This window comes from Schistocerca nitens, chromosome 1 (genome assembly GCF_023898315.1).
Source record: "Schistocerca nitens isolate TAMUIC-IGC-003100 chromosome 1, iqSchNite1.1, whole genome shotgun sequence".
In the NCBI taxonomy this organism is placed as follows: Eukaryota; Metazoa; Arthropoda; class Insecta; order Orthoptera; family Acrididae; genus Schistocerca; species Schistocerca nitens.
In genome coordinates, this window is record NC_064614.1 from 1,309,364,846 (window position 1) to 1,309,391,644 (window position 26,799).

Consider the following 26,799-nt stretch of genomic DNA (forward strand, 5'->3'; position numbering starts at 1 on the left):
ACTGCCACGAGAGGCAGGTACACAGCAATCACGGCTGCCGACTGACAGCCACCCTATAGACACACCCACTTCAGTCACAACAGGCAGTGCCGCCACTATCTAAGTAGATAAGAGGCTACCACAAGCCAGCATCGCCCCTCTTCAGTAGTGTGATCTATGTCTGCGAGCATTCTGCCTTTCTCTCAATGACTACAGTGTATTAATACTTGGCTACAGACTAGGACACACTAGATTTTGTGACTGGATCCACCAGGACTTGTGTTCTTGCACCTCTTTGAGTTAAGTAAACAATTTTTACCTAACAGTTGTTGTGTCTCTCATTCTCTGCCTTCAGCCTTTAACCCAAACATCACTAGACAATACAAAACACTGGTGCTGACGAGATGTTTGCAAGTTGTTGGATTTGTGCCTTGCTGACAAAGTAACACAATAATAACAACAAAGATAGCGTGTGTTTCTTGTCTGTTGCATTGCTTGTCTACTGACCTTCTTGTGTTTCACAACATCCTGACCTGCAACTTGCTATTTTCATTGTTTTCTTTTACAGATGCAGATTTATTGTTATTATTATTATTTCTTTCTTGTCTCAGACGTTATGTCTGGTTAAAAATGGAAGGTGACGCGGACCTTGATCAAGCGTGACTTCCTTTTAACTGTACAGTATATGTTACATTGCATTTAGGAACTTTCGGGTAATTGAACAAGTGTCAATAATTACAGATTTCTGTAGTTGTATATATAAGTTTGGATGTAGCTGTATTGCATTGATGTACTGGTGGATATTGTGTGGTATGACTCCTGTAGTTGATAGTATAATTGGTATAATGTCAACTTTATCCTGATGCCACATGTCTTTGACTTCCTCAGCCAGTTGGATGTATTTTTCAATTTTTTCTCCTGTTTTCTTCTGTATATTTGTTGTATTGGGCATGGATATTTCGATTAGTTGTGTTAATTTCTTCTTTTTATTGGTGAGTATGATGTCAGGTTTGTTATGTGGTGTTGTTTTATCTGTTATAATGGTTCTGTTCCAGTATAATTTGTATTCATCATTCTCCAGTACATTTTGTGGTGCATACTTGTATGTGGGAACATGTTGTTTTATAAGTTTATGTTGTAAGGCAAGCTGTTGATGTATTATTTTTGCTACATTGTCATGTCTTCTGGGGTATTCTGTATTTGCTAGTATTGTACATCCACTTGTGATGTGATCTACTGTTTCTATTTGTTGTTTGCAAAGTCTGCATTTATCTGTTGTGGTATTGGGATCTTTAATAATATGCTTGCTGTAATATCTGGTGTTTATTGTTTGATCCTGTATTGCAATCATGAATCCTTCCGTCTCACTGTATATATTGCCTTTTCTTAGCCATGTGTTGGATGCGTCTTGATCGATGTGTGGCTGTGTTAGATGATACGGGTGCTTGCCATGTAGTGTTTTCTTTTTCCAATTTACTTTCTTCGTATCTGTTGATGTTATGTGATCTAAAGGGTTGTAGAAGTGGTTATGAAATTGCAGTGGTGTAGCCGATGTATTTATATGAGTGATTGCCTTGTGTATTTTGCTAGTTTCTGCTCGTTCTAGAAAGAATTTTCTTAAATTGTCTACCTGTCCATAATGTAGGTTTTTTATGTCGATAAATCCCCTTCCTCCTTCCTTTCTGCTTAACGTGAATCTTTCTGTTGCTGAATGTATGTGATGTATTCTATATTTGTGGCATTGTGATCGTGTAAGTGTATTGAGTGCTTCTAGGTCTGTGTTACTCAATTTCACTACTCCAAATGAGTAGGTCAATATTGGTATGGCATAAGTATTTATAGCTTTTGTCTTGTTTCTTGCTGTCAATTCTGTTTTCAGTATTTTTGTTAGTCTTTGTCTATATTTTTCTTTTAGTTCTTCTTTAATATTTGTATTATCTATTCCTATTTTTTGCCTGTATCCTAGATATTTATAGGCATCTGTTTTTTCCATCGCTTCTATGCAGTCGCTGTTATCCAATATGTAATCTTCTTGTTTAGTGTGTTTTCCCTTGACTATGCTATTTTTCTTACATTTGTCTGTTCCAAAAGCCATACTTATATCATTGCTGAATCCTTCTGTTATCTTTAGTAATTGGTTGAGTTGTTGATTGGTTGCTGCCAGTAGTTTTAGATCATCCATGTATAGCAAATGTGTGATTTTGTGTGGGTATGTTCCAGTAATATTGTATCCATAATTTGTATTGTTTAGCATGTTGGATAGTGGGTTCAGAGCAAGGCAGAACCAGAAAGGACTTAATGAGTCTCCTTGGTATATTCCACGCTTAATCTGTATTGGCTGTGATGTGATATTATTAGAGTTTGTTTGGATATTAAGTGTGGTTTTCCAGTTTTTCATAACTATGTTTAGGAACTGTATCAATTTAGGATCTACTTTGTATATTTCCAATATCTGTAGTAACCATGAGTGGGGTACACTATCAAAAGCTTTTTGGTAATCAATGTATGCGTAGTGTAGTGACCTTTGTTTAGTTTTAGCTTGATATGTCACCTCTGCATCTATTATCAGTTGCTCTTTACATCCTCGTGCTCCTTTGCAACAGCCTTTTTGTTCTTCATTTATAATTTTGTTCTGTGTTGTATGTGTCATTAATTTCTGTGTAATGACTGAAGTTAATATTTTGTAGATTGTTGGTAGGCATGTTATGGGGCGATATTTAGCTGGGTTTGCTGTGTCTGCTTGATCTTTAGGTTTCAGATAGGTTATTCCATGTGTAAGTGTATCAGGGAATGTGTATGGGTCTGCAATGTAACTGTTAAATAATTTAGTTAGATGTGAATGTGTTGAGGTGAACTTCTTTAGCCAGAAATTTGCTATTTTATCATTTCCAGGGGCTTTCCAATTGTGCGTAGAATTAATTGCTCGGGTGACTTCATGTTGCAAAATTATCACTTCAGGCATTTGTGGTATCATCTTGTATGAGTCTGTTTCTGCTTGTATCCACCGTGCATGCCTGTTATGTTGTACCGGGTTTGACCATATGTTGCTCAAGAAGTGTTCCATGTCTGTTATGTTTGGTGGATTGCCTATTTTAATGTGTGTGTTATCTATTGTCTGGTAAAATTTCTTTTGGTTTGTGTTGAATGTTTGGTTTTGTTTCCTTCTATTTTCACTTTTTTTGTATCTTCTAAGTCGTTTATTATTATTATTATTATTATTATTACTATTATTAGCCTTTTCTGTGATTTCTAATTGAGGCATTCTTTACAGCTCCAGTGTTTACATTTTATTTTTATTCAGTTGCTATTGTATACTACACCATTGCCAATGTACTGCAGGAAATGTCTCTAAGTCAAGATCTTCAGTTGCAGGTCTTGCAAATTCAACAACTTGTTGCACGAATAACGCAAGTGGTGCAATTCCAAAAAAATCTGCATCACTTGCTGCATCTCAAGTGGCACCACAACAGGCACCAAAGTTTCAGACATCTGAGATACAGCAGGAAGACTGGCTGGAATTCCATGCTCAGTTCAACACTCATATCACTGCACATCATATCCAATTATGGACAGAAAACCTCATTTTTTTGGCAACACTAGGCATCAAAATATACAGATTGGTGTGTAAAATATTTCCCACCATCCAACCTGAAAGTGTTCTCATATTTGGCAACCAAAAAACTTAAGTTTTTGACATTTTGTAGATTGCTAATTGCAACATGCACACATGCAATTAAACATGGAAGCTTAAGTGACAATTTTGAACAGATGCATGTGTGAACTGTTAGGAAAGCATTAATTGAACAAGTCACAGACAAACCTCTCAGTTTACAATGATCACAAAATCCCAATTCTTATGAACTTCCAGTATGCTGGAGTAATTGCAGGGTAGCAAATTGTGTTAATCACTACAATGGAAAAATGACCAAAGTTGCAAATTTAACTTTCATTTACTCGATGACTACTTTTGGGTCATGGCCCATTTTTAAATCGTCCAGATATATGAGTACGATATTGACTATATGGATGATTCCAAAATGGGCCCCGATCCAAAATTAGTCAAGTAAATAAAAGTGAAATTTGCAACTTTGGCTGCTTTTCTCTTGTAGTGATTTGCCATTTTTCACAATGTTACATAGATAGTTTCATTCAAAGTATTGCATTCAAAGGACAGTCAAAACATTTGTGATACTGACTTGTTCAATCTTTTTGGGTTGCAATACAGGACAACATACTTTCTGCAAATTTTTCTGTACTTCAGGACAGTGTTTCAAAACTCTGTGCAGAATTCAGTGAACTTTTCCAGAACAGCCTAGGTAAAGCAACCAATTTTGAAGTGTAAATTATACTGAAGGCAACTACCCAACTTAAGACTGTGTGCTGATTTCAAATCAATAGTGAATCCTCAAAGAGTGAATTACTGATTTCCATTACCATGGCCTGATGAACTGATGGAAAAGCTAAGAGCAGTTCACTTGTTCTCTAAAAAGAGACTTTCAGTATGACTATTTGCAGATTTAATTACACAAGTAGTCTTAGAAATATTTTGTGATCAACACCCACATGGAGTTAGTTTGGTTTTTACGTCTGTCTTTTGGAAGTGCTTCATTGCCTGCAATTTTTCAATGCTGTCTTTAACAGCTGACTGCTACAGTGCCTTTGTGCACAAACTATGTAGACGATATTGTGGTTTGGGTCATACTCCCAAGGAACACCTTTCTAATCTTAGGTGTCCATTTCAAGTTTATTTAATTGAAATTGAGTTTGGCCTTATGCCCAGGGCATCCACCCTTTTAAGTCTCACTTGACTGCATTCGTGATCTGATATGCAAGGTGTGAGACAGGAGAAATACCCTCAGACTTCATGAAGAATGCAAGAATTTCAATTCAAAAAGAAGGAAAGTGCTGGCTGGTGGGAACAATGCTGTACCTTCAGTTTAACGTGTTGTGGTTGCAAAATACTGACATAATGTATAATAGAAAAACTGACTGAAGCCAACCGTGCCAAAGATCTGTTTGCATTCCAGAGAACTGTAGGAAAACGTGAGGCATTATTGACCGTACATCTTTCCTTAGAAAATAGGCTGAAAAAGGCAAGTATATATTTATAGCATTTGTAAATTTAGAGAAAGTTTTTGACAATGTCAGCTGGGTGGCACTCTTTGAAATTTTGAAGGTAACAGGGTATAATATATGCATAGAAATATTATTTACAACTTGTACAGAAACCAGATTGCAGTTACACGAACTGAAGGACATGAAATGGAACCAGTAATTAAGAAGGATGTGACACCAGGTAGTAGCATAAGTTATTCAACCTGTACACTGAACAAGCAGTAAAAGAAACCAGTGAGAAAGTCCAGGGAGAAGAAATAAAAACTTAGAGGTCTGCCAATGATGATGTAATTCTGTCAGCAATGGCAAAGGACTTGGAAGAATAGCTCAATGCAATGGATACTGTCACGAAAAGAGATTATAGGATGAACATCGCCATCTCCAAAAGTAAAAAAAAGGTAATGGAATGTAGTCTTGTTAACTCAGGCAATGGTCGGGAACTAGATTAGCAAATAAGATACTAAAAGTAATAGAAGAATGTTGCTACTTGGACAGAAAAATAACTGAAGATGCCTGTAGAGTGAACATAAAATGCAGTCTGGCAACAGTAGGACAAGTATTTCTGAAACAGTAGAATATGCTAATGTCTAACATAAATTTAAACGTTAGGAAGTCTTTTCCGAAGGTATTTGTCTAGAGTGTAACTGTGTACAAAAGAGAAATGAGGACAATAATCAGTTGACACAGGTAGAAAATAGAAGCTTTTGAAATGTGGTGCTATAGAGGAATGCTGGAGATAATATGGGGGTAGACTGAATAACTAATGAGGAAAATGAAATTTATGCTAGAATTGGACTAAAGGGGATCAGTTTTCATAGGATATATCCTGAGGCATAAAGGAACAGTCAGTATGGTAATGGACGAAAATGTGGGGAGTAAAACTGGTAGAGGAGGACATAGGCTTGTGCACAGTAAGCTTGTTGAAATGGATGTAGGTAGCAGTAAATATGCTGAGATAAAGAAGATTGTACGGGATCAACTAGTGTGGTGAGATGCGTCAAACCGATCTTTGGATTGATGCCCATCCCACAGCCCTCCCACCCACCACCACGAACAGCAGCAGTAACCACTGTAACTGTACCTGATGATATCACTGGATCAGCACATTCAACACTGAGCACTGAACGGTGTGTTCCGAAACACTTGTACCTACAGCATCACTGCCTATCCCGCTTTACCGAATAGGTAGGCCTCCGACCTCTACGAGCAGTGACAAGGCACAAAATTTCCAACATCTTGACACCTACTCCCAGTTTCACTGCCTTTCAATCACTTTCCACAGATGTCCATATCAGCAGCACATGAACTGCTGTCCAGCTTCACCATTTCTGAGATGCTCATTCACAGATGCCAGACTGTAACAACCCTCCCTTTGTCAAAATCGAATATGTTAGTGAATTTCCCTGTTTGTGGCCCATATTGTCACTACAATTCATCTCTGCTCAACTGCCTCTCCTTGCTATGCCATGTGCCTGCAATGCCACTAAGCAGCATTCGACAATGGGCAGTGCTTATAATACCTGGCTCATCAGTGTATATTAAACTAGGGAAATGAATCTGAAACTCTAAAATGTGAAAAAGATTGTACCACAAGTCTCTTGTCACACATGTGGCAAATATTGATACGACTAATATATAATCAAATAGGCAATAAAACTGAACCACAATCAGCTTAAGATGAGTTTGGATTAAGACAGAACAGAGACACGAGGAAAGCTATCACAGTGTTACGACAGATTACGGACAAACTGCTAGACGTATGAAAACCATTATTTATTGCATTTGTAGATCTGTAAAAACCCTTTGACAATGGTTTAGTGAAGATTATGTCTAGCACTGATCTACAGTTTGGAGACAGGTGAATTGTATACAAATTGTATAAAAAGCAGAGAGGCATCATACAGTCAAAAGGCAAGGAGAAAAGAGTACTTCTAACACACAAATTGTCATTAGTTTGTTCAACACATATACTGACAGAGATGCTGAGGAAAATGTAAAGATATGGAAGGGATTGAAAACTAAAGGAATGGAAATCATCATAAGATTTGCTGATGACATAGCCATTATTAAGTATAACGATGGGCAACTGAAAGAAAAGGAAATTTGAAGAATGAACATTATCTTGCAGGAGAAATATGACAAGAAAATTAATACAAAGAAATCCAAAATAATGATATGTAACTAACAACATATTGCAGCAGGCATTATAATTAATGATATACCACTCAGACAAGTACCTTTAACTACTTTGCTAGTTCAGCTTACATAAATAGCTCAATTACACAGGCAAAAACAGCCTATTATATGAAAAAGGTACCACTTACAGCAAAGAACCTAGTTGTACAGATCAAAAACTGATTTACTAATGGTTCTGTCTCGAGTGTGGCCTTGCACAACTCCTAAATGTGGGCTATTGGTGCAAGCGACAAGGAATATCTGGAGGTATTTGAAAGGCGGTGCTGGAGAAGAATTTGAAAGATCTGCTCACTACAGAAATTAAGATATTGAGTAATTGGCCACCTCCACTGTCAACAGTTTTCTTGTTAACATAGTGGATGGAACGACCTGAGGAAAGAAAGGAAGAAAAAGACCTACAGTCCAAAACTGCTGATGGATTGGATGTGATAAGAGCATGCTCAAGTGAAGAAGTGAAGAGAGTAGCAGGGAACAGAGAGGACTGGAGAAGAAAAATCTTCAGACTGAAACCTAAGAAGACTCCAGAATCAGTAACACAGGGTTCTCGGGATGAACACTATGTTCTCATGCTGCTTTATCCATAAATGCCAGTGTAGTATGACTACAATGCCACCATCCTACATACATGAGTGGATTCAACAGCTAAGAATATACCTTGTAGTGCAATGAATTATGGAAGCAACAATTTGTTAAATGTCAAAATAAATGGCACTGCTTTAAAATGTTTCCAGTGGTTTCCTTATGGTACTTTGGGCAGACTAAGCAGCTGGGCTTGTTTGCTGGGCCATGCGTTCATACTTTTTAGAAGAATTAGTAGCAGAGATTTCTGTCATCCTCAGAATCTTGACAACCGAGACAAGAGTACTGAGACCCGAGACGCGCGAAGGTCCACTGCCAGACACAGTAAAGGTCACTACACAGTGACAAGTCTCACAGCAGCAGGCACCAATGCACACTACTGGGTTTCCCAAATATGATGCAAGCTATTGATGAGTGAGTCATTCACTCACTCTACTGCACTGCCTGTAATTTACATAATGTGGCACATTCATTACACAAACACCAAAGGATTATGGGTGGCAAAACCCCTTTTTTCCTCTTAAACCTGACCAACAACAGGTCAGATGTACATCCATTAATTTAATAATGACTACACAAGAATTGTGAAAAAAGACAGGTTTTAGTTGTAAGATCCCAACATGTCTACAAGAATAATATTACTTAACTGTAAAATATGTATTCACTCCATCCCCCTTCAAAAAAGAACATATTCACCACACATATTACAAAAAAAAAAAAAAAAAAAAAAAAAAAAAAAGTAATGGAGATGCTGAGTCATGATAGGCACAACAAGAAGACTTTCACAATTAAAGCTTTCGACCATTGGCCTTCATCAACAACAACAACAACAACAACACACACACACACACACACACACACACACACACACACACACAGCACATGCAAACGCAACTCACACACGACTGCAGTCTCAGGCAGCTGAAACCACACTTTGAGCAGCAGCAGCAGCACCAGTGCATGATGGGAGTGACGACTGGGTGGGGGTAAGGAGGAGGCTGGGGTGGGAAGGGGGAAGGATAGCATGGTGGGAGTGTGTGGAATGATGGTTGACGGCTGTGTAGTGCTGGAATGGGAACAGAGAAGGGGCTGGATGGGTGAGGTCAGTGACTAACGAAGGTTGAGGTGAGGAGGGTTAGGGAACGTAGGTTGTACTGCAGGTAATCTTCCCATCTGCACAGTTCAGAAAAACTGGTGCTGGTGGGAAAGATTCATATGGCATTCCATCCTGAATTTTCCATTGTTTTGTTAAAAATTAAACAATGGAAGATCCATGGCTCAGCAAGAGTAATTGTATGAGGAAATATCACTACTCACTGAAAGCAAGAGGCACTTAGAAAAGGACAATAACTATGAGATATGTTGACTGGGGTGGGTGTTGGGGATATGGAAGACAAGTGGGAAGAGGAAGAAGCAACAGGAGGCTCAAATGGCTCTGAGCACTATGCGACTTAACTTCTGAGGTCATAAGTCGCCTAGAACTTAGAACTAATTAAACCTAACTAACCTAAGGACAGCATACACATCCATGCCCGAGGCAGGATTCGAACCTGCGACCGTAGCGGTCGCTCGGTTCCAGACTGTAGCGCCTAGGACCGCATGGCCACTCCAGCCGGCAAGCAACAGGAGGAAAGCTATGAAGTTCATATTGCAGGAGATTTTTTTTTTTTTTTTCATATCAAAATTATGTTACTCTTAATTTTTAAGTGCTACCTGCTGTCTGCTAGCAGGTACTGGTAACAGTACAAAACATACTACTACAAACAGTTAGTTTCGAGCCAGGTTTAAATTAGAGTATAGGTGCTTAAGTTACCGTATTTACTCGAATCTAAGCCGCACCTGAAAAATGAGACTCGAAATCAAGGAAAAAAAATTTTCCTGAATCTAAGCCGCACCTGAAATTTGCGACTCGAAATTCAAGGGGAGAGAAAAGTTTTAGGCCGCACCTCCAAATCGAAACGAAGTTGGTCCATTGTAATATAAGACACAATTTAGGTCGAATGAATGACGATACAGCTACAGTAGTTTGGTTCGAGTCATAAGCTTAGCAGTTAAGCTTTACCAGGTAGCCATTACTATGCATCAGGCGCTCCATCCGTATTTATACGGGTACCCTTCCTTTTTCACGTGCTTCGTCTGGTTTGAATTGATTGCTTATTTTTCTTTGATCTGATAAGTGCCATTCTGTTTGTTATAGGTGTTTACGTCACTCTAAGCTGAAAATGCATTATTGTGACCTGTTGCCGCTCACGGCATGGCTTGCTTTTGTGCACGCTACCACCGCTTCCAATTTTTAAAAAAAGAGAGGAATCGTCTCATTAGCGAAACAATGGCAAGAGACTGCTATTTGTTGTTACTTACACTGCTGCTTTCTTTGATAATAATCAACAAGAACCAAATAAAAGGCTGCGTGTGATAGAAGATGTTGTGAAGGAGAGTTTAGCGAAAAATTTTCTCCGTTTGAAAATCTTTGCAGACGCCTCTTTAGTACATTACATTCTGCACAGAAATTAGAGTCATCTTAGATTTAAAAATCTAGTCAGTTGTCGTGCTTCATTTCTGACTGTATCACTATTTGGCGTAAGAATAATACGAATATAAACATGGCATGATATGTATATTCTTCCGCATTTGCTGTTGTCTCACTCTAGTTTCGTAGTTTATTAGGCAGACAGGATTTAAATGAGATAGCAGCAAACACGAAAGAATACATGAAAAATGTTTATATTCGTATTACTCTTATGGTGAAGAGAATACTGCATGTGATTCACAATTCATAAAAGTTCCTATTAGCAACCATTTCTTGTCACAGGTAGGAAAAAATTCAGAACGTAGAGTTGGTCTTATTGACAAACATCCCAAACAGTCTTGCAAGTCAGATTTTCATAGTACATTGAAAGGCTGCTACATTCCAAGATGAACAATACGGAATTTGTATTTACTTCGTTGGATAATGTATGAAAATGCAGTGGTCGAAACTCGGGGCGGAGGAAAAAAATCTCATCTTCCATGTTTTTTTTTAAATTTATTTAGTGACACAGAGGTTTCGGCCCCAGTATTTATCTTTGTGCCTGCAAAGTATGTCTCTATAGCACTACATATATTCGACGTCAGAAGTTAGTTGTGGCGGCACCTACCAACATTTTACAGAACTTCCACTTACTTTGCACTCGATTCTAAGCTGCAGGCAGTTTTTTGGATTACAAAAGCCGGAAAAAAAGTGGGGCTTAGATTCGAGTAAATACGGTACACATTCACTGCCCCACAAAATCAAGAGGTCATGATCCCAAGCACTGTCTTCTGCACACTAAGTCAATGACAAGAGCCCCGTACATTAGATAAATGTGAAAATAAGTACATAGCAAAATTAGTTATTACCTCAGGAGCTAGGTTCTGCAAATGTAGAATTAGACCTGGCACACACAAAATATGTATTAAAAACATTGTCATCAGTTTCTCCGAAAAATTCGCAGAGACTAGTGGCCGCAGTGCTAATGTTATAATTGCTGATAGTGACACATGTTTCAATGTCACTTTTGAACGTCCAAGACCTCGTATCAACAGTGTCTGGAAAAAAAAAGAGGAGTCAATAACTGCAAAACAAGAACAAGAACATAAACAACGAAAATCTACTTTCGTCAAAAGTCACATAAACAGGAATGACAACTCTGCTAGTCCTTTTTTGTACTAAAGTGCTCACACTCATGCTTGTACACGCACACACGGTTCTGCAGCTTGTCTAGAGGGGTTACGACGTGTGGATTAAATATCTCTTTGTGTTATACAGGGTCTTGCACACGGTCTTTCCCTCTTTACTTATGTGATCCTCTGCTGTCATCCCTATTTCATCTCTGAAATCTGAAACTCTCAACAGCCTCCAGTGCCTTCAATTTATGTAGCTCTTATCTCGTTAATTTCCCACTTTTCTGCAATTTCCTTGCCTTTAATCTGCAGTTTGATAACTAGTAAATCATTGTAAGAGACCACTTCTGTCCATGGAAATGTCTCTATGTTTAAAATTTGGTTTTGTAATCTCTGTCTTACCATTATATTGTCACATAAATTTCATTCTAGAATGAAATTTTCACTCTCAGCGGAGTGTGCGCTGATATGAAACTTCCTGGCAGATTAAAACTGTGTTCCGGACCAAGGCTCGAACTCGGGACCCTTATCTTTCGTGGGCAAGTGCTCTACCTACTGAGCTACCCAAGCTGGACTCACGCCCCATCCTCACAGCTTTAATTTCACCAGTACCTCGTCTGTGAGGATGGGGCGTGAGTCCACCTTGGGTAGCTCAGTTGGTAGAGTACTTGCCCGCGAAAGATAAGGGTCCCAAGTTCGAGTCTCGGTCCGGAACACAGTTTTAATCTGCCAGGAAGTTTCATATTAGCGCACACTCCGCTGTAGAGTGAAAATTTCATTCTAAGTGTCGTAATCCTCGACTACGTATGTGACGTGCAATGAGAGAACATCTTGAAGTATTCTGAGAGGCCATTTCTCTGTGTGTGGTAGGCAGTGATGTTGAAATGTGGAAATACTAGGCTCACCTGCAAAACTTTTTCATGATCAGAGTTCACACACCGAGTCACGATTCAAAACGATTTCTTCCTCGAGTAACCTCGCAGTTTCAGGAGTTTTGGTGGTCGACAAAGTTTTGGTGACAGCACAGTGGGTGAGGTATGCAGTGCAGTCTATTATCCACCAATTTCTGTTTGTCGGCTTCTGGAGTCTCCCCGAGAGGACAATTCTAATTTGATGGGATGGTGCTGCTAAAGGTGGAATTTGTGCTACGTGCCTCAGAGGTAACTGTAACATGTGCTTCTGTTGCTAGCATTCCTTACAGTGGTATCCATAGTGTTTAACAGGTCGATAGCAGCGCGACCGGTGATACATGGATTTAATGCCGTTTAATGTCGGAGTGTTGGGGAAAGGGGGGGGGGGGTGTTCACGGGGTAGGCAGGGGTGTTCGAGGGGGCCAGGGGTCTTTAGGATAGCTGGCCAAAGATGAGATGGGATGATGAGCAACCATTTTTGCCCCATCAGATCGTACATCCTCTAACACGATGTTCTGTTTTTGTACACGAAATGTATTCGTAACAGCAAATATGGACAACCGTCAACTGTATAATGAAATGACGACAAAGAAAATTTGTGCCCGACTGGAGCTCGAACTCAGATTTCCTGCTTATCACAAGCAGTTGCCTTACCACTTGGCTATCTGTGCACAACTAACAGCCAGACCCAAACTTTCACATGTTGTCAATCACATGTCCACAACCTGTACTTGTACATCCATTACATATATTCCCATACAGGGGAAACATTTCACTTGAAAGTTGCTTGCCCAATGTCGGAGGATAAATCTGGTACTGCAGTTCCTGTGTTATTCCAAATTACACTGTAAAATTCATTTGGACATGCATCCGCATCCAAAGGAACTTTGCATCGTAATCTGGAATAACACAGGCACTGCAATATCCCTTTCTTTCTTTTAAATACCAGCAACCAGTTGCAATAAAGAAATTTTGTTTCCTTACCCATTTCAGCCACCTAGCACCCTTCTTCAGAAGATTAGAATTATCACATTACTAGAGAGAATCAAAAATATGCAGCATAGTTCTGTTGTCAAATGGAATGCAGTACACGTACAAATATGGTATACGGAGACCAAACAACAAGTGCAGAAATCATGCAAGAACTCTTCTTACATGATTTCTGCACTTGTTGTTTGGTCTTCTAATACCACATTTGTAAACATATATGATCCATATGACTACAATACTGTGCAGCACACACCTCCATATTTTTGGCACTCGCTAATAATGCAATAACTACAATCTTCTAAAGAAGGGCATCACGTGGCTAAAACTGGCACAGAAATAAAATTTCTTTTGTGCCTCCGGTAGCTGATTTTTTAACAAATATACTTACAGTTGATAAATGGAAATGCCACGTGGCTAGGGCCTCCCGTCGGGTAGACCGTTCGCGCGGTGCAAGTCTTTCGAGTTGACGTCACTTCGGCAACTTGCGTGTCGATGGGGATGAAATGATGACGATAGGGACACCACAACACCCAGAACGTGAGCGGAGAAAATCTCCGACCCAGCTGGGAATCGAACCGAGGCCGTTAGGCACGACATTGTGTCGCGCTGACCACTCAGCTACCAGGGGCGGACACTTACAGTTGACGGAGATGCGTGGAATATTAAATGTTCTGTTCATTAACTGGAATTCTTCTTTCGTCATGTTCTCATTCTTCAATGCTTCTATGGTTTTCAGCAATGCTGTATCTTCCCCCTGCTCAGCAGTAATACCATTTAATGCAGCAATGACTAAGATTTCGTCTGCCCTGGAGTGTTCTGCTAAAGGATTACTTGTTAGACAGCCATCATCCTTGTGTTTGCACCTGTTTTTGCATACCACTGACACATATTCCCAAAGCTTCAGTGTCCATCCCCTCAGTCACACCAACAGATCCTTCCCTTCAGACTAGTCAACCAGCACAGAGAGTAATACTCCGTCACTACGGTGAGGTTTTTTTTTAAATGAATCCAGATGGAGCTTTCTCTATTATGGAGTGCCCCTCTAGGATTTTGAAAGTACTAGGGAAGCATAAGCTACTCCCTTTTCAGCACCTTCTGTGGTTTGTACTAGAACTACAGCTATTCCATAACCCCTTGCTTCAGTGGGAAATCCTGTCTCAGCACTCTCGGCATACTATCTGAGGACAGTAGATGACGTCAGTGCCACCTTAAGGACAAGGAAAGATCTTTCTCGCATCTCATACCAGGAAAATCTGACATCTCCGTGCACTAGTTCTTGCAAGGGATGTGCTCGGTACAAAAGTCTTTTATGAATCGATGGCAGTACAAGAATATTTCGAGATAACTTCTCACATCACATTTGTGCCAAGGAGTGTTAAAGTTTGCAACTGCTCTTATTTTCTACCAATCAGAACAGATGCCACTGCCATTCTCTTGGTGCCTCGATATTTTTATTTCTTGGGTGGCAAAGATGCACTTTTTCCAGATTTCGGCAGAGGTCTACAGTCTAAGCACACTTCAATATGGTTCTCAGGTGGTTTAAATGTTCTTCAAATGTCTTTGAAAACATTACAATGCCATCCAGACACCAAACATATGCATCCATTTAAGGTGACAAAGCAGGCTATCCATCATATGTTCAAAGAAGGCTACAGCAATACATAGTCCATACAGTATAACTGTGAACTCTCAGAGGCTGTCAGGAGTTATGTTCACAGTCTTTTCCATTCGGCTTCATCATCCTTCGATTTGCCAGTAGCCTTGCTGCATGTCCACTGTAGAGAAATACTTTGCTTCTCTCAAGCAGTCCAGGATACCGTCAATGTGCAGCAATGGGTAGATATATATTTTTCGTAATTTTTTACAGTCATCAGTACTCAACACAGAAGTGCCATGTGTCCTCCTCCTCCTCCTCCTCCTTTTTCTTCTTCACAGTTACGACAGGAGAGGTCCAAGGACTCTCTGAAGGTTCAGTGATGATATCTTGGTGTTATCTTCTCCACTTCCTCTCCCATTAATCTGTTATTCAGATGGTGACAACCTACATGAACACTAGCTAATTGGTGGATAATTCCCAGCATTGATACGGAGTTTTACCAAAGGTCATTTGGTCTGTCTCTTCATTGCTCCAGATTTGAAAGTATTCAAAAATTTGCACAGAATTACTATCACTCACCTACATTGTTCCTCGGTCAGGCCAGATCCTACTGGCAGTTTGATAGTAGCTTTCACCCCTATGTTGTATGAAATGGTAGTGGAGCATGACTCTTCGTTGACAACAGTAAGCTGCCATTCCTCAACTGGTTCAGCTGTCCCTATGCACATAGCTTCAAGGATAAGTAGTTGCTGCTGATGAAAATTAGTGTTTAAAGTTCTCGCTGGGTGTCTACAATGCTTACGATTGTCACTGGCATATATTTTTCTTCCGGGAAAACGAGTGGCATTTTGCAGTCAACAAAAGCTTCACAGTTTAACAGATTGTCCAGACCGACGACTGGAACTCGTCTTGTTGTCAATGGTGGGATATCAATGTCTTCAACAGCAAACCACTGCCCACAGAAATCTTTGTTATGTGTGCTTTTTGAAAGAGCTCAGTCAAGATGAAGCTCTAATCTTCCAGTTTATGACCATTTGTAATGCCTGTAAGAAATCCAATCTGAACAGAACATTATGACTATGCTCTAACAAAATGATGAAGTGAAAGATCTGTGTTCTGTCACTGATAGTCATTTTTGAAATACATGTTACTGTCAGTCAGTTATATTTACATTTTTGACTTTCAACATAATCGCTTTAATAACACAAAACATAAGTCTTCTTTAGTTGCAAGTGATAGCATCCCACATCACAGAAACAGAAGTCCCTGAGTTGACTGAGGCTGAAGAGGCTGTTCACCGTTGATTACACCAAAGAGACTTCCTGACATCGAGATAACTGTCATCCGTGCAAGATTTTCCACCTGTGGCAGCCTCAACTCCACAGACAATCAACTTGCTTAATCTTCCTGAACTCAGCAGCTAGAAAAGTGGCTAGAGGTTCTTTACAATGACACTGAAAAGCTAAAGTGTGCTTGAACATGGGGGGGGGGCTCATCCAGGGTATGGCAATGAGCTTTCTCCCTCAGATCTATTACAATCATATGCAGTTGACTAGTGTGAATGGAGCCACTGTGATGGTTAACATCACTGAAAAATTGTCTTCTTTTTCTGCTTTAGCATAAAATGTGTCAAGAGCTTCCACAGTGGAAACATAACAATGTGTTGTTCTCTGTCCTCCAAAGGTCTGTTCCTCTGTTAGGCATTATATTTAGCAGAAGAGTTGGTTGTACCTGCACTGTTTAGGTGCTTGTTTGTCATTTAACAGTTGCAGCATAAATCTGAGTTGGCTGTGTCCATTCTTTTTGGCACAGCTGACTGGTGGCAGAGATAAATACATAAGTTCGATACATTACTTTGTCAACATTCTCTATTCCTACTGTTATATGGGCTGGATAGTTAAGGCTGCTCTCTCTTGCTTACTCAGTCTGACAGTTATGGCTACCATAAAATGCTGTCTCTCTTCTCTTACAACCTGGTATACAAGAGAGGTGAGCTCATGGGGGTCATCCACAACTGCCATAGAGACCACATTCAGGGGTCGGCCATATGGTTTTTCATCCAACTCTTTTCTGTTGCATTTCCTCAATGCACAGGCACCAGTTGATGAATTCTTCTGTTGCTATGACATCCTTTACCAGAAGAACTTGGTACCCATCCCACACAAGCCAGTGACACTAACGACTGCACCACAATGCATCCACCAACGCTCTTGGAGATATACCGGTACCCACAATCAACCCGAAACATTCCGGTGTTTACTGACCTCATCTATTTATACAACTTTCTTACACAATTCTTAACTCAAATCTTAGCCATGATTAAATTATGCTCTGTGCAAAATTTTGCCAGGCAGCTTCCTCTTTCATTTCATTGCCCCAGTCCATGTTCTACTTTTTTTCCGCTTCCTTTTCCTACTACTGAACTCCAGTTACTCATCACAATTAAATGTTTGTCTTATGTAACTATCTGAATTTTGCTTTATGTCATCATACATTCTTCCTGACTCTTCACTTGTGGAGCTTGTTGGCATATAAACGTGTAGTACTGTGTTGGGTGTTGGCTTCATGTCTTGTCTTGGCTACAATAATGTGTTCACTACGCTGTTCGTAGTAGCTTACACACATTCCTATTTTCTTATTCATTATTAGCCTGTTTCTCTATTATCCTGATTTAATTCTGTGTTTATAACTCTATTTTTCCTGGTGATGATATTCTCCCGAGCACTCCTTGCTCAGAGATCAGAATGGCGGATTATTTTACCTCTGGAATATTTTACTGAAAAGAATGCCATCATCAGTAAGCTGTATAGTAAAGCTACAAGCAGTCAAAAAAAAGTAGTGGCTGCAGTTTTCCCTTTCTTTCAGCCTTTCACAGTACCAGCACGGAAATGCCATATTGGCTAATGACCTAGTAGATAGTGTCGGAAGTTCCATGTGGCTTTTCGCAGATGATGCTGTAGTATACAAAGAAGTTGCAGCATTAGAAAATTGCAGCGAAATGCAGGAAGATCTGCAGTGGATAGGCACTTGGTGCAGGGAGTGGCAACTGACCCTTAACATAGACAAATGTAATGTGTTGCGAATACATAGAAAGATGGATCCTTTATTGTATGATCATATGATAGCGGAACAAACATTGGTAGCAGTTACTTCTGTAAAATATCTGGGAGTATGCGTACGGAATGATTTGAAGTGGAATGATCATATAAAATTAATTGTTGGTAAGGCGGGTGGCAGGTTGAGATTCATTGGGAGAGTCCTTAGAAAATGAAGTCCATCAACAAAGGAGGTGGCTTACAAAACACTCGTTCGACCTATACTTGAGTATTGCTCATCAGTGTGGGATCCATACCGGGTCGGGTTGACAGAGAAGAGTGGCGCATTTCGTCACAGGGTTATTTGGTAAGCATGATAGCGTTACGGAGATGTTTAGCAAACTCAAGTGGCTGACTCAGCAAGAAAGGCAGTCCGCATCGTGGTGTAGCTTGCTGTCCAGGTTTCGAGAGGGTGTGGTTCTGGATGAGGTATCGAATATATTGCTTCCCCCTACTTATAACTCCCGACGAGATCACGAATGTAAAATTAGAGAGATTCGAGCACGCATGGAGGCTTTCCAGCAGTCGTTCTTCCCGCAAACCATACGTGGCTGGAACAGGAAAGGGAGGTAATGACAGTGGCACGTAAAGTGCCCTGCACCACACACCATTGGGCAGCTTGCGGAGTATGAATGTAGATGTAGTTGTTGGCTAACATTACAAGGCCATAACAGTCAACCGTCCTGACCGTTGCCTCTGCAACTACTGAAAAGGCTGTTGCCCTTCTTCAGAAACATGTCTGTCTGGCCTCTCCAGAGAGACCACTCTAGAATGGTTGCATCTATGGAACAACACTCTGTATCTGAAAAAGAATATTTCTTTCACCAACTTAGCATTGACTGATGCTGTGCTATTATCAGAGGACACTGAAACACACAAGTTAAAATCTTGGAGGAGAGATTGCCATCTGAGAAGTTAACATACATCACCAGAAACAACAAAAGTCCAAAATACATCTTCACACAGAATAGAAGAACAGTAAAGGTTCATAATATCAAGTATGTCTGTGAAATAAATCAGACAACCAAATGGACAAGACTGAATTGTGAACTGTAATAGTGTCAGGAAAGTGCAGCAGGCATTCCATGTAACGAAAAATATTCATAAAAAGAAGGTACGCTCAATTGAGATTGAGCTAAGAAATTAACTGCCAGTGACACAGCTTTACAAAAACCTAGCATTACCATCAAGAAAAGGAACTGAAGAAATGGAGAAAAAGTTACAGTCCCACGGAAAACCTTAAGCCAAGAAAAACCTACTATGCAGACCACAAAAACATACAAAACGTGGAAGAATGTCAGAGTTGTATGAAGGTGAAGGGTCAAAATTCTTAGAGCACAACTTAAGCTGTCAACACAGCATTCACAAAGAGAACATTTACTCACTTTAAAATCTCAGTAGAAAAGGTAACTTACGCAGAAAATAGTTTACTAAGATCACTAAGCTACAGGCGATTATTACACTGGTCAACAACAACAACAACAACAACAACAACAATCCTTCTTTCAGTTACAATAATAATACACACTGTTCCTGGAAGGTAATTTGCCCTTAAATCCAAATCTGATTTCAAAATTTCTATGCCAGCCTCAGTTTTCATGTAATAAATGGTTCGGTAAATGCTTCCAGCTGTCTACGTATTATAAGTATCTGACAAAATGATCAGTTCTCACAATAAGACTTCCAGGAAAGAAACTACCTGCAGCATGCAAAAGAATCACAGAAATGAGTAACATAAAGAGTAAAGAAAGGAGTGGAATCATTTCTAAAAACATTTCCTTCTGGTTTCTGCAATACTTTGGGTATTCTACCTCAGGAACATTGTTTCATAAGGACCAGCAGTTGTCAGACAATGTGGTGGTACTCAATTTGTCTTGCTAACATTTGAGAAATGTCCTGCTGAAATCATTCTCCATATTCATCACTAAAGGTGCCAAGGTTATCTGGGAACAAGTCCAAATGATCATTAAAGAAATGTAGATTATGTGACTCATTACATCCAGTAAGGTGGTATGATATTAATAGTTCTTGAACAACATTGTGACATTTCCCTGCCTCATGGTTGCCTAAAAAGTTCTTGCAGATACTTGTGAAAGACAGCTATGCCACTCTTTCGACATGACTCAACAAATCACGGAAACAATCATCAGACATTAATTCCATAATTTGCATTCTTGTAAATACTCTTCCTTGTATTTTTGCTTCATCGATCCTTGGAAACTTTTCTCACAGGTACATGAATCCATTTGAAGTTTTGTCTCAAGCTTTAGAGAAGTTTTTAATGAGACCCACCTTAAAGTGCAGTAAAAGTAATGTCATATTTTTGGGATCAACAAGAGCAGTGTTCACCTCATTCTTGTGTCCAGCCAGTAGTTCATTCCAAGCAGGCCATTCTTCCTTCAATAATGCCTATTTCTTTTCTCTCTCTCTCTCTCTCTCTCTCTCTCTCTCTCTCTTTCACTCCCTGTCTCTGCTGACACCCACTTTCATAGGAAGCAGTGCTTTGTTTTGTTAACCCAAGCTCCATGCCAAGAAGGAATGCAGTTAACTTCAGACTGCCACATGTGTGCCACTTGTATTTCTCAAACTGGGTAAGTGTGAGTAGCAGGTTAAAGTTCCCACATATCTCCTTCAGATTAACAGTATGATCAAACAGAACAGAAGGAAATTTATTCCTACTGCAGATAGGCACTGTTTTTCAGATTGACTTTCCTGAAATCTTTGGATGAGTGCCACTCATTTACACTGAAATTTTGGCCAACAGTCTCCATAAGGAACTCAATATTCACAAAAACAAATGGTGGTCACAAAAAGCCTCTTTCACAGTGTAAAGAATAAGATTACATCCTTTTAATGTCGAAGCTAAATCTTAGCCTATTGCTTCGACAAATTTAAATCATCAACAAGATCACCAAAGTAAAAATTGCAGCATATTTGATTCACAGAGATCTTAAAATGCTGGGTCAGCATACATATCTCCTTGACTGTCTTCTGGATGTTGACCATTGTATTTGTTGCACTCATAGTTGTATTGTCAGGAGGCACAGGTATCAGAAATTCTCTCATTGTGACATACAGGTCTTTTAGCAGATGGTAAATTAGAATATAGCGACATTATTCTTGATTTCAAGCGGATTCCAACTATTGCCACCCCCCCCCCCCAAAAAAAAAAAAAAAAAAAAAAAAAAAAAATCATAGGAACAGCAAGGGACATGTGATGTGAACCTTCTAACCAGCCTGTAAGGGGTTTAGTGCATGACAAACAGATTATGTGGAGGAGCCCAATTCTACTTCTGTTCACTAACTTAAATAATGTTTGTAGCTCTTCTTTACAAGATGATCAAGTTTCCATTTTTGCAATTTTGGAGTTCATTCTCCACAGATATAACAAAAAGAATTTGTGCTGTTTACATAAGTACAATGCGTTTCTTCATCTGAATTACTACAAAACACAATGCACAGGCTTTCACAAACTTTGAAAGACAAGAAGTCACTTCCAACAACTATCAAAACTCCTCAATGCAGAAATACAAGTGCCAAAAAACAGAATGTGATTCTGTGTGTTCAAGCACAACTCATAACTTTGAATGCAGCCAAACTCCTTTCATTTCCCAGATGTAGATTTCTGAAATGAACTGTGGCCACTTGTAATAACGCTTCGTACATTTTCAATTATTTTTCAAAAATTAAATCTGCAGAATATTTATGTTAACCCACAAAAGGCTAAGCAATAATGGGATTTTCAAGGATTTTGACAGATAGAAGGCAGTGTGTCACAGGAAAACTGAGGCTGATGGCCTAAAGCTGAGTTCATTTTTTAATTAGGAAAGAAAATATTTATTCATATTCTTTGTAATAAAAATGTTGCTGACCAGTGTTATTAGATAGGAAGACAAAAAAGACAGAAACACTGTAAAAATCAAGATGTGCAAGTCTCAGGGGCAGCAGCGGTCTTGTGAAGAAAAATTTTGGATAGAACAGAAGAAAGAAGCAGCAGGAATCAAAGAACATCACCAGTGGACCAAAACAGTTCAAAGTTGGCTCCAGGAGAAGTGCATCCAATCAGTGTTTTTTTTTGCCACTGTGAATTTATGTTAATCTTGCAGATAATTCCTAATTTGCTCAACTTTTTTGACTTGATATTAATTTTATTTTGGCTCAATTTCTCTTCAATTTGTATCAGTTGACACTGCGTTCACAGCAACTTTTGATCACTCCATCACTTTTCAACACATTTTACTTATCTCCCTAGCGAATACATGACTGTATTCACATTTACCAAATTATGTTAAGTTACACTTAGATCATTTTTTGAGGCTATTCTGTTTCTATAATTACACCATCCTATTTTCTAACCATACACTTGTTGTTTGTGTAAACCATGTTATACATTTACCACTTTCCCCTTACAATGCCCTCCAAACAGATCTAACTTCGTGGTAAATATGTGCCAACAAGTTACACAGTTAATGAGAACTACATATTTACATTACGTATTTTAATTAACAAGCAATACAATTAGGTTCACACACCCCACAAAAACAAAAATGTTTACACAGTGTCAATTGTGTATATGCAAACCAATGGTGCAACAGCACAATAAAAATGTGAGTAGCATATACCTATCTGTTGCCAGTTACTGTACGTTCTTAAATTGTTCTTAAAAATCTAGTACATTACCTTATCAATAATAACTAAGTTATATAATTTGACATAAAATATTTCCAAAATGTACCTTTAATGTTAAATAAAAGCCCTTGTTGAACAAATGTCCCATAATATTGGCACAAAGTTGATTCATTCCAGATTTCAGCACTTCCATATGCTTTGCTTTTAGTATGAACCATGTATTAGTTGATGTAAAGGCCACTAATGTATGCAGATACAACAACATTGTGCACATATCTGCTGGGTATTCTGGATGCAGATCATCCAGGTAAATGCAGCATTTCCACAAGATGGTCTTCATATGAGAGATCCAGGCCAACGCATATTCTTTATTTAAGGCTACACCGACATAGCTCAGCTTCACCGAGTCACTTTCAAGACTAGAAACTAAATATCTGAAATAAATGATGTAAAAAAAAGTTATTCATTTCAAACACAAACAACAGATATAGTAAATGAGACTTCTGTCTGTAGGTGTATAAGAACTTACTACTCAACATTTAGTGTTTCAGAATAGAAACAGATACAACAGAAATACAGGTGCACAAACTGAAGGTTCCAAACGTGGAACTCACATAACTGCACGCCATAAAAAACAAAATTACGGAAACCGTGATGATGTATATGGTATCAATGTTTTTACTTAAAATGGATTGTATGTGAGATACCGAAAATTTAAATGTGTGCAATGTCTCCAAGTCTAAGCTGAAAGTGTAAATATAGGGGTCAGTCAAATGACGACAATATAGGTGGAGAAAAAGTAAGTAAACTGTTTATTATTTCAAAAGGAATTGTCATAACTGTTAATACATTTATTCCTCTCTGATACAAGACAGTCAGTGCATTCATGGCAAAATGTTTGTGGTCGCCTATGAAACCATGATTATACCCAGGTGTGCACCCCTTCATCCAAAGCAAATCAACAGCCATAAGTGCCTTTTTTCAAAACTCCAAAAATATGGAAATGACATGGGGAGGGATTGGGGCAGTATGCAGGATGTGTAAGGGCTTCACAGCAAAACTTTTGCAGCATAGTCTAAACAACCTCAGTTATATGTGGGCCTTCCCAGAAGGAGGATACGTCTGTTTAAAACTTATGGTGATTGCTTAAAATAATAAACAGTTTATTTACTTTTTCTTCCAACTATTTCTTTTTCATTTGACTGCCCCCTATAGCCAACAACTAAGAACACTATCCCAGAAGGGCAAAGACAAGAATATGCCAGGTTGCCATGTTACAACAACAGTACACTGAGTCTTGGAAAACCTTGCTGCTAACTGAGGCCGAAAATGACATATACAAGACACACACATATACATCTGTCGTATTAAGCAATGATAAGACTACGTTCCTTACGAGGAATATGGCTGTACCACACAAATCACGAAGTTATAGCCAAGTGGTCATTGTAACTGATATTATAAGAAGATGGAAAGTAAGCAACAAAAATCATTAAAAAACTATGAAAATGAGAAAAGCTAAGTTCTTGAGGTTGGACCTTCACCTAATACTACAGTTCCATTTATACAAAGGATATGTTTTGAAAAAAGTAATATTGCTTATTGATGGTGCAATTTTAAGACATGAAAATTTTACAACATTTATCTTTAGCCATAAAAAAAGGCAAATAAGAGACGTGTTGTTAAGAGACGTGTTGTCACAATAAAATAGGTAGACTACATCAGACTTGCCTCTTGGTTTCCTGTTCTTTATTTTAAAAAATTATTTTCTGAAAGAAGCACAGAAGACTGGTATGGCCAGTTTAAGGGATAAAGCAATAGAATATTGTGGAACCTGACAATAACAACTTTCAAAGGATCTTAAAAGTTACGTTGTTACAAATGAGTGTTTTTGTAACCGAGATTCATATTTTCAGCATATTGTGGTGACAAATGGAAATAAACACATTTATCTAGCCTTCTTTTATTTTACATTCAGTATTCACTCTTAAGCTTACTTGAAAATAGAATGTACAGCAATATGTAGAGTACTAGCCAAACATCTTTACTTAGGAGTGAAGTCCACTACACGCTTTCTAAATTATGTCCTATGTTCATTATTTCATTTGCAATTTTTCTGCTCCACTCCCTAGCTTCATAGAACATGTTCACAATTCTAATGGCTTCTAAACTGTCACTCACAGTAGGGCTAGGCACTTTATTTCTTTCTTCCTCTTCTTCTTTTTCACCTCGCTAGCTCACTTCATGGTCCCTGTGGCCCTAATTCTTCACTTCATTTACGATTTCCTCTTCAATTGTACTTTGGATGTAACAACAACATCATCTATTGTTGCATACATTTCAGTTCCACTGACTGAGAATATCACAGTTGATTTCAGGCAACAATTCAGATAGTGGCAGGTCATCAATGTCATCGAATCTGTTTTTAGTTTCGGCAGCATTTATTCCTTCAGTTGTGATTCCCGCATGAAGGAAATAGTTCTCGATGGTTTGGACTGACCTAGCTCCGAGCTTTGGTACTCCATCTGATGGCACCCATCAGTGTAATACATGAATTCTGCTTTTTCTCATTGTATTGTATCATTTTCAGTAATATGAGCTTACAATAGTCGCTTTTCAGACTCTTAATTACTCCCTGGCCCATGGGCTTCAATAAGCCTGTTGTATTTGCAGGAAGAAAAATGAATTTAATATTCTCCAGACCAGAGAGTACAAGATGTGCTGGACAGTTGTAAACAAGAACCAGTATCTTCCTTTTCTGATTTCTTAACTCCCAATCCCAATGCCTTCTCTTTCAGCTTACATGCTTAAAACACCTAGGATTTTTTGATTTACCTATTTTTTTATTTACCTATGATGAGTATTTTTTTTCTTCTCAATTCCATCTGTGTTAGCAGAAACCAGAACTGCTATTCGTTCTTTAGATAAGTTGCCACCAACACTTTTTTCGCCCTTAAATTTCAGTGTTTTGTCATGTGTCAGTTTAAAGAAACGCCTCTCTCGTCTGCATGTCCTTCATGAATTGTACACCACATGATAGTGAACCATTGTTGAATTGTTTCAGTATTCACACTGTTGGCTTCACCACTCACTTTGCCAAAAGAAATGTTGTGCTGTTGCTTGAACCAAACCTGTCAGTCCAGCCACTGCTGCACACAAATTCCTCATCTTTTAATTTCTTGGGAAATTCTTCTGCTTTCACCATAAGGAGAAGTCCACTAATGGGTACATTGATGCCTCTCTGTTGCTTAAACCACTTAAGCAGCACTTCATCCATGTTGCTTCTTTCAGCTTTCTGTAATTGTTTAATTTTATGTCCATTTTGTTCAAACAAAGTAGCAATTTTATCCTTGTTCTTTCAAATCGTTTAGACTATGAAATTTATGAGGCCAAACTGATATACACATCAACTTTTTCGCTGCATTCTCGACTTAACGAATCACTTTCTCTTTTTCTTCCACCATTAAAACTTTTCTATCACTGGCCATGCTGTTCTAAAATGCATGCACTGCATAATGAATTGTTATGGAAACTGACATCACATAGTGTTGACCACTACTGTAGTATGAATGGGCTAGGATAACAGTGAGGTGAGGAACCTATACCACATGTATTGTTGACAGAAGGGCAGAGAGAATAATATGTCAGGTTGCCATGTTGCAACAACAGTACACTAAGTCTTGGAAAATATTGCTGCTAACTGAGGCTGAAAATGACATATACGAGGTACACGCGTATATATTTGTCATATTAATCAAGGATGAGACGTATGTTCCTTATGAGGAATATGGCCATACCACAGAAATCACCAAATTATAGGCAAGTTGTCACTGAACCGATGTCATTATAAGAAAGCTCAACTGTATATGCAAGAAGCAATGACTCATATTTACAGCCAAATAAAAATTATTCCAAGCTCTCCCAAAAAAATTAAGAATGTAATTAATTCCCTCTAAACCAAAAACTCTTAGTTAGTTGACAATATCTCAAGCAGAGTTCTGCACATATACATAATGTATTCAGCCACATACACAACACATCACTATCAAACAGGATATTTCTACAT

The 26,799-nt window shown here is 38.8% G+C and overlaps 1 protein-coding gene across 1 annotated transcript in view; it reads right to left on the reverse strand.

Annotated features, from left to right (window-relative positions):
- The window catches only part of LOC126202743 (ubiquitin-protein ligase E3B), a 312,843-nt gene that overhangs the window by 248,585 nt on the left and 37,459 nt on the right, over positions 1 to 26,799 (reverse strand). The window contains exons 3-4 of the mRNA XM_049936890.1: positions 22,840 to 23,167; positions 11,248 to 11,436 (exon numbers count right to left, since the gene is read on the reverse strand). Coding sequence (XP_049792847.1) covers positions 11,248 to 11,436; positions 22,840 to 23,167 — 517 coding nt within the window. The remainder of the gene's footprint in view (positions 1 to 11,247; positions 11,437 to 22,839; positions 23,168 to 26,799) is intronic.